Source organism: Cucumis sativus, chromosome 6, assembly GCF_000004075.3.
Source record: "Cucumis sativus cultivar 9930 chromosome 6, Cucumber_9930_V3, whole genome shotgun sequence".
Classification (NCBI taxonomy): domain Eukaryota; kingdom Viridiplantae; phylum Streptophyta; class Magnoliopsida; order Cucurbitales; family Cucurbitaceae; genus Cucumis; species Cucumis sativus.
In genome coordinates this window covers 3,020,399-3,039,000 of record NC_026660.2, presented here as the reverse complement: position 1 = coordinate 3,039,000, position 18,602 = coordinate 3,020,399, and the positions used below count along the sequence as shown (strand labels likewise).

Genomic DNA, 18,602 nt, shown 5'->3' with positions numbered 1-18,602 from the left:
GAATCAATGATGGTAAAGGAATTTGAATCATGTTTAATTAAGAGTGGATTTTTTATTCAAAATCTTTCACAAGTTCAAATTGCTTGATCTTGGAAGAATTTTGAATCCAAATTCAAGAAAAGAGATGAATTTCATAGGGATTAGTTCAATTCTTGCAATTTTAACTAAACCCTTAAATTGTTCTTGAAACAAAATTATAAGATCATTCATAATTTTGCAGAAATTAATATATGCACTAGAAAAGAATGTAATTACTTTCCAAGAATTGACTAAGAACGAATTTTCGTGCAGATACAAGTAATTCAGTTAATGTTGCACAAGTAATTCAATTAATCTTGCACTAATTAATATATTTAGGTAACTTGCTTATAAACATTGAATCAAACGGATGTCAGATTAACCGACAAGATTGGCTTGCGAAACACACGTTTGATGGAAGCGAGAGAACTCACGGGACTTCGTCGAAATGATGACGGACGATAGTGAGAAGCAAACCAGAGCAATAGTGATGGAGAAGAAGTTGTGGGCGGCGACTAGGGTTTGGTGAGGAAGAAGGAATGAGGAAGAAGATGAAGGGCACGAAAATTCAAGGCATCCTATAATAATAATAATAATAATTATTATTATTATTGTTATTATTATTATTCAAATCTTTTCATTTTCCTTTTTCTTTTCCAAAACGTAAATCAAACTAACTTCTTCTCTCTCCTCGATAAGACCCAAGCAATTATCTTTTTGCTTATCTTTCAACACATCACTTTTCTCTTTCTCAAAACATAATTATATATTATCCTTAATATAATTATATTTTTCTCTTTCAAAAGGTTAATTTTATATATTTATATATAATTAATCAAAATCCTTCAATCCCACCCAATTGATTAACCAATATCAATCAACTTAAATCAAATTTTTTGCAACATTAAAATTGAAAATTTTAATAGTTAATTAAATATTCTTCCAAAAATATTTAATTAATTCCAACTTCCACCAAATCAAATAATCCTCCACAAAAATATCAAATAACTCCCAATAATTCCAACATAATTAAATTAAACCAAGATAATTCAATTTAAAATTTTATTATTTTTGAGGCACTACAAATAATTTGAATTTTTTATTAAAATATTTTATTGACATTACAAAAAAATTAGGCATGTTGGTATTTTTTAGTCGAGGAGAAATTGGATGGATATCACAACCAATTCATGATGGTAAATGATTGTTTGCATTGCTACAAGTTTTGGTCAAGTGAATGTGTATCTTCAACATTGATAAGTTCATTTACGTGCTGCCAAAGAGCACCATAAAATCGATGCTAGACAGTTGAGGTAGAGTACTATATTTTGATGGTGGATGTTTTGTGAACGGCGTCATGAGTTGTTGGTCTTGCGAGGAATCCATGGTCTTGGAAAGTTTAAGATGGCGGGGAATTATGGATGGTTAGTGTTTTGCTTGAAAAATTAAAGAAAAAGTTGATTTGGTTTGGGAAGCGTGATTTATTTAGGAGTATTTGGGTTTTGAGAATGATTGTATTTGGAAGATGAATTTTTTTACTAGACTAAATGCATTTAAGGCAATTTCGTAACAATATTTCTTTCATTTTTTTTTTTAATTTTCCTTATTAACAATTAAAATAAAAGAAATTCGTTTATCCAAAGTAAACTTTTAAATTTGCTATTTTTCCAGTGACCCTTTTCAAATTTCATAGGCTATCGACTTAATTTTGTTAATTATTTTTGCTAATGATGCAAGAGCCTAAAAGATTTTTCACTATAATGTTGTTCTAATAAAAAAAATAGAAAATTTGTTCTTCATTTGAACTCCAAATAAAACTTTAATAAATTAATGGACTAACAGAAGTAAGACTTTAGAAAATGGGAAATTATCATAAAAGGCAAAACAAAATAATGTTATGGAATCTTAGGAATTGATATATTATTTGTATTATATCGAATATGGTTCTAATATCCCATGTAGATGTTAAAAGTTTGTCTTATCACTTACCAATTACATGAATGAAGACCAAGAATCACACCCATGGAAAATGTTCATATCTTTCTTTTTAAAAAACAAAATTGAAATTCCAAAGTAAAAATTTTGAAAGATCACCATTCTTCCTAACATTATTGATTAACCTTGTATATAAATTGTTATTAAAAAGACAACCATAAAAAATCTATAGGAGCTATTTGGATTGAAAGAATTGAGATGAGAATAAGATTAATGGAAATTAAGGATGACTTACAATAATAATTGTGAGAATAAGATTTGGAAATTGTGATGGATAGTAAAATAAAAATAAAATATTTATAAAATATAGTAAAATAAATAAATAAATAAACAATAAATTGTTTCATTACCTATTTTTTAAAATATCCCAATTAAGAATAATGCTTTTGTTAGTGCATGAGAACATTATCGAGAATGTATGAAAATAGTTTTATTATTATTATTATTATTATTTGTGAAATGTAATCATGAAAGCTCTATCAAATTTGAATATGTTAATTGATAAACACTAGATCCAAATTAAAAGAAGATGCACAAAATTTGTCTTAAGATTATTATCAATATATTATCATCACAACAAACAAAAAAATCATATATGTATTATAGATCTAAACTCAAAAAACTCACATTGTCTGTTTAAGACAAATTTACTCACTTTGGTGCTTGAGTTTTGAAAGTAATTGTTGATATAATAGATCATATTTTTTCTAAGAGTAGCACCTCGTTTAGAAGATGAACGAACGAAACTTTGTGGATCTCATGAACGTTTTGGATTTTTTATAATGGAGATAAATGCTTTTTGAGGAAGACAAATGATTATAGAAAATATATTCTCTTACTTCAAGACTTACAAGTCGTGTCTTTATAATAATTTAGTTATTTGTATTTTCAAGGAATTGATGCATCCAATCATAATGCATCTATTCATAAAGAAATGCAAACAAATAACCATTTATTCTAATACACAATTCACGTAGTGATATTACTTTTCTTATTGGGTAAGCGTGAGCCAAGTGGCAATTGATATCGTTTTCTCAATTGAGGTTGGGGGGTTATCTAATCCCTTCAACAGGATTGTACATAAAAGAAAAAGAAAGAAAGAAACATATCACAAGAAAGGAAGGTGAAAAATGATACAGTCCCCTTTTTATGGAAAATTGAAACCATGGTTAAGAAACCATAAAAGATGAACCACGTTCAGTCATTTAAATGAAAACTTCTATAAAACCCACCTTAACTTGCCTTCCTTCTATATCAAGGTGAAACAATATGACATCTTTAACGTTTTACATTATCATCGCCTTTCTTTCTCTTGCTACTCCTAGCATTGATGGAAACCAACTCTCTTTGTCATCCTCAGATTTAGTGGTTGATGGCTACAAAAATTTCATCAACGTAATACGACAACGTCTCACCGAAAACACTCTAAAACTATACGATATACCCATCTTAGAAAGCTCACTCCCTCCTACTCAACGTTTCATGAACATCAACATCGGCAATCAAAATGATGAAACCATTTCCCTGGCAATAGACAGGGTGAATCTCGGAGTCGTGGGATATCGTTCAAATAACAACTCATATATTTTCCTTGATGCCCCAAAAGCAGCTTTGGACGTCGTCTTCCCTGAGACTTGTAGAGTTGTTCTCGGTTTCAATAGCGACTATGAATCCATTGAGAAGGCCTCTGGTACTACTAGACTCCAAACCCTCCTTGGACTTGAGCCTTTAAATTCAGCCATCTCCAACTTGTTTCATTACCGTCGAGCTGATATTCCCGGATCATTTCTTGTGATCCTTCAAATGGTATTAGAAGGATCAAAATTCAAGTTCATCGAGCAAAGTGTTATTCAAAGCTTAAAGTATGGTTACAACTTCAAACCTGGCCTTGCAATTGTTAGCTTAGAAGACAATTGGGACAAACTTTCTTCGCAAATCCAAGCATCTCCATCACTACAAGGACTATTCGGAGAAGCCATTAGGCTTTACGATTCCAACGATAAATTCATTGATGTGGATAGCATATATTATGTAATCATAACCACAAACATTGCTTTTCAACTACATCATTGCAATGTTAGTACAAATTTTATAAGGATGCCAAGTGATGTGGACGACTCATGCAACGTACAAACACGAACTGCAATGATTAGCGGGCAAAATGGATTTTGCGTCGATTCATCGCGCATACTTGATTACAATGGTAATCCTATCATTTTATACCGATGCATAAATCAATTGAATCAAGAATGGACTTTTCTAAGCGATAAGACTATACGATATTCCAACAAGTGTTTGACATTTGAAACATCAAGATATGTGGTTCTTTACAATTGTAGTGAAGTTGAAGAAAAAGGCAATATTAGATGGAATGTTGCAATAGATGGAACAATCAGCAATCCAAGCTCTGGGCTTGTCTTGACAACAGATCCATCCACAAACAGAAGTCAATTAATAGTGGAGGTTAACAAATTCACTACTAGCCAAGGATGGAGAGTGGGAAATTATGTTAAACCAATTATAGGTTCAATTATAGGAATGGAAGAGATGTGTTTAGAAGCAACAAATAACAACACAAACATGTGGTTAGAGAAATGTGTGAAGAACAAGGCAGAGCAATACTGGGCAGTTTATAGTGATGGAAGTATAAGAGTAAATAGGAAGCGTAATTTGTGTGTTTCGTCCTCTTCAAACCGCTCAGGGGCACTTCTTATCATCGATGAGTGTAAAGGAACATCAAACCAACGTTGGAATTTCTTGGCCAATGGTACAATCTTAAACCCCGAAACGAAGAAGGTCGTGGATGTTTATGGTTCCATGGTTTCTGCCAAAAGAATTATTTTATATCCTAAAACTGGCCTGGCTAACCAACAATGGACATTATTCTACTAAGTTCATGGCTTTATCCACAAATAATGTTAAGTGAAGCTGATATGCATGATCGTGTGATTTAATAAGTAATAAAGGTGTGGATTTTGCGTGGATGGTATTGTAATAAGTTTGAAAGTTCAATGTCATAAAGTCATAAGTTATAATGAACCTTCGTGGTTTTTTCCTTTTTTTAACCATACTTTGTTAAGTTATGAAAATCTGTAGTAATTTTGACAAAGATGGGTAGACGTACTATATATGAATTTTGGGATTAAATGTTTAGTTGTTCTAACTATGCATATAACTTAGCTATTTTCAATATTTCCCATACTACATCCTTTGTCTAAAGTTAAGGACGGTCACCTGGACCCTTCTTTTTAAAGGGGTGGACGAAGACTAAACATTTGTCTTCAGATTTTTGCATCAGCGCCCCTCACTGCTTTGAACACACGATGAAACGTACAACATGCTTCAAATCATTTGAAACCTTCTTCAAACGCTTCAAACGTTTAACGAGCATCAACGATGACTCCAAACAAATGTTCCTTGAAACAAACGTTCAAAGGAGCATCAACGAAAGAGCATCTTCTTCTTCTTTCAAACAAAATAAATTTTCAACGATTTAGAAAAGGGGTTTCAACTGCATTAGCCATCTCAGTTGATTTTGGCCATCATAAGGCAACAAAAAACAAGTTTACTAATTTCAAAAAGGCTTGTTAAAGTTGTATTACATGCTCAACCATTTTCTAGAGGCTTGATGTTTTTTACTGCGAATACTTTTCTGACTTTCATTAATGCTAATACTTCTGATTCTGTTAGTTTATTTGATTTGCTTAACAAATAAAAACCTTAAAATGTAGCAAATATTTACACAATCACTACAACAAAAATGGTCTACGACGATAGTTATTTTCTGTCACGAATAAAATCTGTGACAATTATTTCAGTTATAGTATCAGGAGTCATGGAAGGACACCGTTTTCGAAAACTGTCGCAATAAGTTTTTTTATGATAGAAAATAAATGTCGTTAATTACTATTTTATGACAACAAATAACTGTCATATTTTATATTATGACAACAAGTAACTGTCATCATTTGCGTGTTAACAAAAGTTAAAAAAATGTCGCAAATTTGTTTATTATGACATTTTTTAAATGTCAAGAATATGTCAATCGTGATAGTTTTTTTAAAAAATAAATGTCATTGTTTTGCGACATTTTTTTTCTGTCAAATATATGACAATCGTGACCATTTTTTTATAACAAAAATGTCATTGTTTTAATATTGGCGACAATTATAGAGTGTAACGAATTCATATATTATGACATTTATTTTCGGTTGCAAATTCCTCAATTACTACCGTTTTCCCTGTTCTCCATGTCGCTCCGCCATGACACGAACCATTTAAATGACAATAGTGTTATAATACATAACACCCATATAGAAAAAAATGGTCGACACTTTAATATATACACGCTATAATACAATTTGTAATATTCGTACATTTTCAATCAAGTTTGAACAATTTACAAGTGCATAATTACAGTCTTTCATCAAAACCAGTGTAAATACCACAACAATGATAATTACAAGATCATCCAAGTGCTTCTCATCCACAAGATGAACTGCAAGACTTTCACTTCCATCCTTTTCTTTTAGGGGCACGAAAAACAAAGTGCTTACCTTATGAAGAATCTTCTTTTGATAGCGATACCCTAAATGCGCGCGTCTTTCATTTGCTAAAAATCTTATTCTGGGTGTTTTTTTGCTATATTCATATGCTATCTTTAAATTTGCTATTCCTATCGTTATCTCAATTAATAATTGTGTAACCCACCATTCTTTATTACACTCAATCATGTAATTTGATTGACCCAAAGGTAAGGAGTATTCTTAACATGATTACATATTACATGGATCAACCCCTTGTTTTTTCACTTTGCACAATTTACTTTTGTCTTTATTTTATCATGTTAGCTTAGCTCAGTCTCTCTTGTCTCACCCTTCCATTTTTAGTTCCCATCCCATTTTCCATTTCCCCCTTCTCACACACTCGTTTTCGGTTAAACTTTTTTAAAACAAACTCTCTTCCCATTCTCTTTCTTCCATATATAAAAACCATGAACATAGACACCAATAAACTCGAGCATACGAATTGAAGTAATAAATTTTGCAAATTGTACGCTGGCTTCATAAATATGTATGTTTAGAACTAATTCACGAAAATGATTTTTCTGACCATCTTTGGCTTTTAAGAATAGAATATGTGATTTATGCATGATGGTGATTTACCCATAGGCTATGCGAATGTGTTTCTGTAGCACCACCTATGGTCGTCAAGAAATTATGGGGTTGAAAGTGACGATGACTGGAGATTTGAGTACCTAAGCCTAGGTGAAGATGTGAATAGAGGAATGTGGTACGACTTCGGGCCTAGTTTAACCCATGGTGGGTGACTCTATGTGCACATAGGAGGGGAGATGAAGGTGGATACTGTGGTAGGTGTTAAGTATGCGTGAGTTCGGTTTGTCCGCGTGTTTCCTTGTGGACATGGAACACGTGTGAGCTATTTCTGACCATATATTTAGTATGCTGTCATGGTCGGATTGGATGGATGTTACTATCATGACGGGTACTAAATATATATGAGCTAGTTGTGGTCGCATGATTCTTTGATCATGCATGAGCTACTCTTGACCATATATTTAGACGCCTTACCATGATCGGATTGACTACATGTTTGTTGGTTGGCTTGTTGGATTATGTGATGATATCATTTAGTTAATAAATATTTATCAATGCATATTTACACATCTTGTTGAGCTTGTTTTACGAGTTTTTACATCTAATTGCCACTCACTAAGTTTTCTACTTACGTTTTCAATGTTTTCTCTCCCTCTCTAGGTAGCGATCCAGGACCAAGCATTGCTTGAAACCCCATTTGTTCTAGTATATATCTTCATTTTTGTATGTATATAGCTTAATTTTTTGTAATGCATGATGGTGTGGTTAGTCTTATTTGGAGAGACGCTATGAACTCGTGTTTTGGAAGGTCCCTCTTAGTTTGTAATCTTTCGTATGTAATACCTATTTTGAATTTTAACTCTACTGGAAACTGTCTGGATGTGTGTGGTGAGATACACTAGTTGTATGTAGTACCTGAAGTCTGTTTATAATTTTATAGAAGTGGAAACATCATCTTTTTCAGGTGTGGCTACCCCATATTTTAGGGGAGGTGTTGTTGAAATTTCTATAGATTTATTTTTTTTAAAAAAAAAAAAGAGAAAAAAGTGTTTTATAAATCTTACATTTAAAAAAAAAAATGCTTTAAGAAGTAGATTTACACCACGATCTAGTTTAGAGGAAAGTTCTAGAACGGGGTGTGACAAATTTGGTATCAGAGCTAGGTTTTGGGAGACCTAAGGGTTATGAGCGAGAGGTTTGAAGGATTCTAAGGGTCATGCATTTGAGAAATTACATGTTTTGTAATGCTTTAATAAGTTACATGGTTCTATTTATTAAATAAATGTGTTATATCATTGCGTTATAGGAAGCATGTCACGAGGTAGACCTCAAAAGCGTCCTGTCACTGAAGCTAGTAACGCTAATAGAGGAGCAACTATGGGGAATGAGGAGTCATATGCTGAATCTAGTCATCCCCATGTTGAGGGGAACGTGGAAGAGCAGTTGCTGTAATCTAGTATTAATTGTAATATCAAAACTTGTAAAATAGTGTTAAGTTAATAAAGAGAAGTAGTTATATACTCCACTGTTTTATCATTATCCCTTGAAATTGTTGCCTAAGAGTTAAAGTCGAATTGTGTTATATGTAATTGAAGTATTAAAAGTTGAAATTTTCCACCGAGTTAAGAGAGTTTAAGTCCGAGGCAAAGACCTCGCAAAAAGAGACTAAAACTATAGTAGAATAACTGAATTGAAAAGTCTAGACCGGTCAAGATTTTATAAAAAATATATTAAGTTGTTGAAGAGTTGCGGAGGTCATAGAAGCTTAAGCTCCAAATACATATTTGAATGTTGAAGGGAAGAACTTACTTAAGGAGAAAAGCATCAAAGAATTAGTTGTATTAGAAAAATTATAGTTGCAATACTTAAGTCCATAGATATACAAAATTCATTTATCAAATTAAATTTCTTGATGCAGTTGTTAGATCTTATTTTTCTATTCAATTTTGATTTTTATATAAGTATACAAATAATATACATTTTTTTGGAAGGCCACCAAAATGATAGAATAGAGAACTTTAAAGCATAGGGTGAGACTATCCATCCTCTCTTTCTCCAGTCTTCTTATTTTGGATAATTGAATGAACTTGACTACAACTTTTCTCAAGTCTTTAATTAATTTCATGTAATTTGTGGAAGATACAAAAGCACCGGAGACTTAGAAAATATGCACTATATATTGTCCTCATCATTGTGCATAGTCTCTTCGTAGACTTTCATCCTCTTATTCTTTTACATCAATGTGTACTCAACTCTACGTTTATAATTAAATAATAATAATAATAATTTACCTAAACAATTAAGTTATAGAAAATGGTAAATTATTTTTTTTGACATTTTAAAAAATAGCAAAATAAATTAAAATATATACAAGTTATAGCAAAATTTTGGATTCTATCATTTATAGTTTTTTATTACTAATAACATATCAATGACTATGAGTGCTAGAATTTGCTATAAGTTGTAAATATTTTGTAAAATTTGCTATTTTTAAAAATTTTCCTTTTTTCATGAGACGTGTAATAATCTACACATTTGTAGTAATTTTAAAAGAGGTATTTTTAAAAACAGCAAAATAAATTAAAATATTTATAAGGTATAACAAAATTTTGGATTCTATCCATGAGAGTTTTTTATCACTATAGCATATCAATAACTATCAGTGGTAGAATTTACTATATGTTGTAAATATTTTGTAAAATTTGTTATTTTTAAAAATTCTTCTATTTTAAAACTATTAATTAAATGAGTAACAATATTTTAAAAATATATATATAAAATTTCAAAAAAGTTAAGTAGACTCTATATTGTTTACATGGTTGATAGACATGATCAAATGAAAGACTCTTTAATTGATAGCTTCAAGAGCCAGATGTATTTGGTGCTATCTCTAAAAATTCTTTTGTAATGTAACACTAATATTTTAAAAACAATTGCTATATTGGTAACTAACTTAATCATATTTCTTTTGTCACAAAAGTTAGTTTTAGTGCCATATAAGTGTTGGTGTGAAAGTTTGAAGTTTATTCTCAAATTTATTGACCATGGTTATATTCACTCTACATTGTTACAAAGATCTTGATAGTTTTGAACATATCTAAAAGTGAGTAACTCAATGTACAAACAATTGTGCTAGAAATCGTCAAGAATGTGATTAGAACTAAAGAAACAGTATACATTTTACATAACATATCATATATAATAATTAAGTTTCAAATTTTAGCACAAATTTGAGTTTTTAAACAATCCGCTAACTAATCAGAAGTTAATAAAAATAATTAACTCCGTCCAAAACATGAACGTCCTTACAACTTGAAAAAAGATTTCTACGACCTAATTATTTGGGTGCATCTTGAATTGTAGTCTTAATTTACTCTTTTAGAAATTCCACAAGCTCTCCGACTTATCATCTTGCAACACCCAATCAGATGCAGCCATTTGGCCATCAAACTCTGCACCTCCACAGGTAGCACCCAACAAAGAAAATGGGTGTTGTAATTGTATTTGTAATTGGTCCACGTGAAGGAACTCACCATTATTGTTATTATTCAGTGGCTGCACATCAGAATTATTCCCAAACTCTTCTGAAGCCCTTTCAGATGATTCTGGCCATTGATAATAACCTCCACAGCTCTGAATTGAGGTCTGTTTGGCTTCAATGGTGGCTTCTGATGAGGATGAACCACATGAGTTTTGATAAAAAGTTTCTTCTAAAGATGGAGGAGGGCTATAGTTTGAGGAGTTTGGTGATGATGATTTTTGGTCCATTTTTTGAAGCAACCTTGGAATCCACAAATCACGAACTGTCTCCAAGAATTTCTTGCTGTTTGATTCTATGTTTAGCTGTTTTGCTTGTTTCTCTACCCTTGTTCTCCAATAATTCTTTATCTCGTTGTCTGTTCTTCCTGGTAGTTGTTGTGCAATCTTTGACCATCTAAGGATTGACAACAGAAACAAACGAATAAAACATTTTAAATTTTGCTTCAAATGACGTTACAAGAGTTAAAATGAAACCTAAATCAGGATTAAGATAGAGAATGAAAAAGAAACTTGAAAATTCATCTTGTTTAACAAATAAATATCAATATTAAGAACGAAAGAGAAAATATGGTTATGAAGTACAGATACGAAGACGTTAAGTCAAAACACCATTTACCTTTTGTAAGAGAAAATAAAATACAAGAGAGAACACAAAATCTTATTCTGTTTCGTGGAACAAATGATTATCAATGTTGGTTCAAAAATATAATTTAACTGAGAAAATGTTGACAGGAGCGTTACGGTAAATTTAATTTTCTAGATTCGTATTTTCAACTACGTTCTTACCGGTTGCCCCACTTGGAATGGAGTTCAAGGATGAGGAGCTGTTCTTGAGGGGTGAAATTCCCACGCTTGATGTCTGGTTTTAAGTAGTTTAGCCATCTCAATCTGCAGCTTTTTCCTGTTCTCTTGAGGCCTAGAGGAAGAAGAAGAAGAAGAAGGAGAAGAAAAATAAAAAAAAAACTAGAAAGGGGAAGAATGTTCAATAAATGAAAAGTATAGAGGTGGAAATAGAATTTTGTTTGATTGCAGAAAGAGACCTGCATATTTGGCTAAATTGTTCCAATGACCTTCACCATGACAAGCAATGTAGTGAGTGAGGAGTGTGTCTTCATCAATGGTCCAGGGGCCTCTTCTTACCTCATTTTCTGCTGATGCATTATGATTATTATTGTTATTGCAGTTTCTAATTATACTTTTTCTAACACTTTCCATCACAGACAAAAGAAACAGAGAGAAACAGAGAAAGAGCGATTTCAAATTTAATGGTTTTGGGTGTGAGAGAGATTTTGAGGAATCAAAAAATTTATAGAGACGGAGAAGAGAGGCAGGCCAAGAAGTTTGATCTATGAAGCTAGGCTAATACTTTGGTCCCTATTATAGAAGAATTTCTTCACATGTTTCTTCCTTTTTTTGCTTAACTTGAGTGGAATTTTCTTATGAAATCGGACAAAACCAATCAAATTTATAATCCAATAGATTTTAATACTTCAACAATTTGAATTTTAAAAAAAAGAAGACTTTCTTTCTTCTCTCTTTAAACTCCAAAGAAAGACTTCTCCAAGTCCACTTTGCCTCGATAGGTTAATGAGATTTTTAAAATGCAGTGACATTTCTTTTTTATTTAATTAGAATTTCATCCCTTTTAGGGATTATTACGCAGCATGCATGGTGTAATCATGGTGTAATTTTTGGGTCCAAATCTCGAAATTTCAATTGAAACTTTAGGTTTTGAAACTGATCCGAATTTGTTAAAAGAAAATTTTGGTTTTCCTCTGCGTTTGTAAGCAAATATTTTATGCCTTCTTTAATTTTTGTGGTTTTATGTGTCAATAATTTTGCATGTTTTTAGTGATTTTTTAAATTTATAATATTGCTAAAATTGTGTTATTGCCTCTCATTTAGAGTCATTTTTAGTAACTTTAATCTTTTTGTAGTATTTTCTAGTGAATTATATATAATAAAAAAAAAAACGAGCATCCAAAGTCAAAAAACGCTTTCTCTACTGCAATTTATCTTATTAGTCGAATGCCCTATTTCTCACATAAAATAATTTCACCGTTTGAAATGGATTTTGGTTACACTCTTGATTTTACATAATTTAAAAGTTTTTGGGTGTGTATGTTGTCCCCTTCTCAAGCCCTACACCAAACATAAATTTGAACCAAAAACTACACAACACATAGTTTTATGTTATCCTCACAATTTTAAAGGTTATATTTTTTTTTATAATCCATTAACGAAACAAACCATTGTTTTTCATGAAGCAATATTTCCCTATGACAACTCCACAACTCCTCCTCCATTCCAACCTTAACCCACTTCTAATCCAACCTTACTACTCATCTTACTAAACATTCCACACATCGTACAATCTTAAATTCTGCCTCCATTCACAATATACAACCTCCTAACTCTCCCGTTGTTTACACTACTTGCTCATCGTTTATGGATATTAATGTCACTTGTTAGTCTTTGCATGTTTATTCTATTTTCGATACAGGAAATGATAGATATCATCGCACCCAACATACCAGTTTCACCTTTGAAAATTTGTATAAGAAGAAGAGAAAAAGACGATGAAAAGAAAAGAAAATCGTAGAAGAGGAAGAGAAAGAAAGATGATGAAAAGGAATGGTAAACCTGAAATACTTTAAAAAATATCCAGCTTCATGGACTTTTTCATTTTGTTACACCGAAAATAAATATTTTATCAGTTTGTTATATATATGGAAACTAACCTTTTAACTTTGTGTACAACAATTATGTGAATTAATTTTGTAAAATGTTGAATGAGTCAATCATTTGTAGGACATAAAATTGAATAATCTATTAAAAATCGAAAGCTTTTGTTCAAAATTTATAATTTAACGTAATCTTTTTCTTTGTAATGAAACTATTTTTTTTTTCACGTACGTTGCACGTGGATACATGTTGTCTTTTAAAATATAAAATTATAATATAAGTTATAGTAGTATCTCACTAATAATTATATTTTCATATTTTTATAATTTTTTTTACCTAATTTAAAGTTACTTCTCTTAGTTTTTTTACTTCTATTTAGAATTAATATTTCATTGTTAATTAATTAATGATAATGTTTCAAAATATTTTTTTTTAAAATAATGGATACAAACTTTTATTTTTTTAGTTAGTCTCTTTATTTCAAGTTTAGTTATGAATGTGATAATATTTAATTTATCTCTTTTAAAAATTAATATTATATCACTAAATTATAGAATATTTTTAAATTATATTATTGAAGATTATTGAAAGAAGTAGAAGTAAAGAAAAAAAAAAGAGTTAAGTAATATATAGAAACATGATAGCAATGACGGTTCAAGAATTGATGTAGAAAATATCGGTATATATAAAATGTTAAGTTTTTATGAGATTAAATAGTTAATTTATTGTCTCTTACTATTTTAGACTTGGAATGTTTGTAACAAATATTGATAAGTCGTCCATAGTAGGTACGAAATATAAAGATCAAAATATTTTTAAACTAAAAATTCATAAACATGTATCTAAAATCATTGATCTGAATTTAGTTTCACCATATTTCAGTTTCAACTCATTTGGTTTTGTGCTTATATCTAAATACAAAATTTTTATCATCTAAAATAAAACTAAATTTAAAATTTAAAAACACATTCTCCAAAAAAAATATAATGTTAGATATTTTAGAGTGTTGATCTATAAAGGTATAACAAAGAGATATATTAACTTAAGATAAAAGACATATAGAAAAAAAGTTTTTATGTCATTTTACTTTCTCATTTTGGCTAGAAAAATATAATAGAAAATAATATGGAAGAAAAATTTTCATTCTATATAACTTAAAAAATAACAAAAAGAAAAATAGTTTCAAACAAATAGAAAATAAAAGAATATTTACAAAGATGAAAGAAAATATTTGTATAGATCTCCAACACCGAATAAATAAATTTTGTCTCCTTGCATTTTCCTTTCTTCCTAATTGATGACGTGATTTTCTACATTCACTGTTTATCATGATCTTTTCATCTTTCTTGTCTCTTTGCACTTCCCTCTCCACTTGACAATGATTTGTTGCCTCAAGCAAGAGGATATCATACATTTATATATTGAAAAAATTGGTAGAAAGTGTGAGTTAGAGAATTTTAAAAGGCTTCCTTAAATTGATTATCGTGTCTATAAAAATTCTTCCACTACCTATGAATTTAATTAAGATAATAAATATTTTTCAATCAAATATTAAAACGGTTAGAGAAATGGAAAGGAAAGATGACCACTATTCATGCATTGAAGTTGAATGACAAAACTGTCATAAAAAAATAGTAAAAATGCTTATAATCAAAAGGGTAAAATGAACTAAAAAGACTAAAAAAATTTGCTTTTATATATGCAAATATAATGCTCTTCTACTTTTTAGGAGTTCTTTCGTTTTTCATCATATGTCCCATTCACTCCTCATGGATATTCATATATTTTCTCATAAATGTATATACAATCTAGATGATATGTGGCTTCACTAGTTGAGCGAGTCGCTTAGGTTAACATAACTAGGCATCGTACTCATAACTTCACATGAGGACTCTCCATTAATCAACTCACTGTCAATTAGTTTTGAAATCAAAATAGTTATTGGTAGAACCGATGAATCTAACAACAAATTGAGAACCAAAAGAGATTATGGGGAGCAGGTTGAAAACTTTGTGTGTACACTAAATTCATGAATCAATAGCATCTATAAAAAATATTAAATTATTAATGAGACATGAGAGGATTGAATAATTAGATGATAATTGATATCTTTTAGATATTTAAGTATATTAGGATGAAAAATTTAAGATTACAATTAGGAGAAATTTTGAGAATTAAAAGAGGATAAATGTTTTTGAGTAATTAAGAATGCCTTCTCAGATTCATAATAATTTTTTGCTATGACTAAGAGAGAAACTTTTAAGAGAACCACTTCATTTTGACAATGGTGCTCATAGCATAAGCAGTACTTTCGAACAAGTCCATGACATAATAATATTTGAACAAAGAGAATATAATTCAAAAGAAAAAAAAAATGAGAGGGTGTGGGGGACGAAAGAAAAAGGAGAAGGGGTATATAAATAGGGCATAAGTATAAATAAAAGATATATATATAGAGAAGGGATACTCTTTAATAATTTGATTGATAGACTTAAAGTGAGAGAATGAGAATCAAATTATGAATATGAATATGAATATCACTCTTTCTTCTTTAATTTCATCAAAAACTCACTCAAAAGAAACCACAAACCTATTATTATTATAAAACTTTACACTTTTCTAAAGCCAACAGAAAGTAAAACCCATTATATAGGTAGCAACTGATTGAAAGGAACAACAAAACCCAACTCAATAATTTGCTTGTTTATTCAGTCTTAATCACATAATGTGTATATCTCTCTATATATAGAAGAGAGAAAGAGATATATGTATTGTTTTGTTTTGTTTTGTAAAAGCTTATCCAATTGATGAATAAGTTGGTGCAATAATTGGAAGTGAGATTATGTGAACCAGAAGAAAGTTTATGTTAACAAATGTAGGAAGCAAGCATGCTTTTGGGTGGGGGACACTTCCACACAAAATAAAGATGGTGTTGTCCTTTTTTCTTCTTTTATTTTATTTTTGTTATCAGTATTTTAAGATAAAAGTGATGAAAGAAAGTGATTAAATATTCTGAATTTTTCTCAACTAAAGCAACATCCAAACAAATATTTACAAAAATTATAAAATATCATCGTTTCTTTACAAGAAGACCGTGATAGACTACTATATAGAATAAACGTTTTTATAAAATAACATAAAAAATTGAGGTATGAATCTGATTAGAAAAAAAAGTTGAACTGAAAGAAAAATATATATCTTGGTAAAATTGTTTTAAAAAGAACTAAAAAAGTGTTAGTGAATGATTAAATAAAAAGTGATGGAAGAGATTTGTGAGTTAAAAATGTTGACTAAATATGGAGAACCAAATTATGTTAAAGTTATAGGAACATAGAATTTTTAAGACTATAGCAACCAAACTAAAATTATGATAAAATATGAAGTTGCATTTTATGTAAGGTGGTTAAAGTTTAAGAATTAAAATTGCATTTGTTTGGCTTGTGTAAACAGGAATAATAGAAATTAAAAGAAAATAATTCTCATTTCTTGACAAGCAAACGTAAGACCTTTGATGCAAGGAATAATATAGACTTACGTACATAGGGATATAACTTTCAATCTTCATTTGATTTTTGTAATGGATGAATATTGTCGTGAATGGTAAGAAAGTTAAATAGGAATTTAATTCTCCTTTATTTTGGAAGATTCAAAATCATAAGTATGATTTTGTGGAATTTGGTCATTATCATTGTCTCACATTCAAGTACTATGCGTCATAATAAAGCTGAAATTTTCAATTCCACATGTCATCCATCATCTAAATTTCCAATGATAGAAGGAAAAAAGAATACATCTTTTAAGCTGTGATCCACTTTGTTTTCTTCTTTCTTCTTGGCTTCGTACGTAGATCCATCTCAATTTGACTTAAAACTTGAAGGAGTGTTTATGTTTATTTCTCATCATGTTAGTTTTGGTGTTTGCTTGTCATAATCTTCTTTTGATCGGTTACAATGTTTATTTCTTTCCTTTTGTATTACTTGCTATGTTTTGGGAGTACTTTTATGGTCGAATGATTTATTTCCTTACTTGTGTGATCTACATTTTTATCGTAAGTTTTTCTCTCTTGTATTACAAAGAAAAAGAGTATGTTAACCTAGTAAGTTTGTGTGTATTAGAGAAGACGGTATCGGGTGAAGAAATAAAGAAGTTACCCCAAATTATAGGGATTTTCAAATGTATATATATATTGACTATTGGTCATTACATGAATATGAGGAAAAAGGGAAATATTTCACAAAACTGTTCTGTCCTAAAACTCTTGTGTGGCTGTATACATTTGATGTTCATGAACAAAGTTTATCTATACTCTGAAGAAATTTTTTCGTTATGTTTCATGAACACCATTTTGTTGTTGACATGTTGTTCAATATTGCTTGAGAAGTGAGAATATAGTGTTTAGGGAGACTCTAATCAAAATATAATTAAACAATTTAGAGAAAGCCTGATTTTTGCAAGGACAACCAATGCAAGCATCAACAACTTAGGTGGAGTCTAAGTGATTGTCTATCATAATCTTGGTTTATCTCAAGATAGTCTACTAAAAGATAAGTTGCATACTTGTAATCCATATATACTCTAGTGAACACATATCTTCTTAATTGGGGGAATCCCTCAGACGTAGGTGAATTTCACTGAATTGGGTTACCAAGTGCTTTGTGTTATTTTCTCTTGACTCTCACTTTTCCCTTCTTAACTTTCTTGTTATAAAATTAGATCAAACTAGGTTTTTTTACAAAAGAAAAAATTGCATATTTGATTTTGCTTCTAGATCATATAGTTTCATTTTATCCTTTATGGTTATTTGATGGTTTGAGTTTAAGTTTGAGGTGTTTCAACCATTTTTAAGTAAGGTTATCCCGAGATTCACCAAGATCTAAAATAGAAAGGTTCATGTGTGTAGATTTAGGTGTAATGTTGTCCAGAGATCTACTAAGATTTAAAACAAAAAGGTTCATGTTTTAGATTTTGGTGCAATGTTGTTGCTACTTGCTTGTGTAAATGCTTTAAATGCTTTGGAGTCAATCCCCCTCAACAGTTGGTTAACTCCACAAGCTTAGGAAGAAGGTAAAATGCAATGTTGTACATGCATATCTACTTTTGAGCAACAAAGATTAAAAACTTGGAAATAGTGTTGTTGCCTATGTTGGTGTCTCATTCTACATGATACGTCATTGATCAAGATCATTGCATACAAAATGCTCGGTAAAGATCTTTTTATCATGTACTACTAAGTCCTCGTTGTGTACA

At 30.3% G+C, this 18,602-nt stretch overlaps 2 protein-coding genes across 2 annotated transcripts; one reads left to right on the top strand and one right to left on the bottom strand.

Moving 5' to 3' along the window:
* The first annotated feature begins 3,255 nt into the window (after positions 1-3,255).
* Positions 3,256-5,078, top strand: LOC101206283 (seed lectin). The gene has a single exon (XM_011658225.2). The coding sequence runs from the start codon at positions 3,283-3,285 to the stop codon at positions 4,903-4,905; it is 1,623 nt and encodes a 540-aa protein (XP_011656527.1). The 5' UTR covers positions 3,256-3,282; the 3' UTR covers positions 4,906-5,078.
* A 5,182-nt stretch (positions 5,079-10,260) lies between these two features.
* On the bottom strand, positions 10,261-12,098 carry LOC101206042 (transcription factor MYB62). Its single transcript, XM_004140930.3, has 3 exons — positions 11,711-12,098; positions 11,457-11,586; positions 10,261-11,064 (listed from the first exon to the last, which is right to left on the bottom strand). The coding sequence occupies exons 1-3, from the start codon at positions 11,883-11,885 to the stop codon at positions 10,509-10,511; spliced, it is 861 nt and encodes a 286-aa protein (XP_004140978.2). The 5' UTR covers positions 11,886-12,098; the 3' UTR covers positions 10,261-10,508.
* Between the last annotated feature and the right edge of the window lie 6,504 nt (positions 12,099-18,602).

Coding starts and splice junctions, on each gene's coding strand:
- LOC101206283 (XM_011658225.2), top strand. CDS start 3,283: ATGACATCTTTAACGTTTTACATTATCATCGCCTTTCTTTCTCTTGCT.
- LOC101206042 (XM_004140930.3), bottom strand. CDS start 11,885: ATGGAAAGTGTTAGAAAAAGTATAATTAGAAACTGCAATAACAATAAT. Junction 11,587..11,710: donor CAATTTAGCCAAATATGCAG/GTCTCTTTCTGC, acceptor TTCTTCCTCTAG/GCCTCAAGAGAACAGGAAAA. Junction 11,065..11,456: donor CATTCCAAGTGGGGCAACCG/GTAAGAACGTAG, acceptor GTCAATCCTTAG/ATGGTCAAAGATTGCACAAC.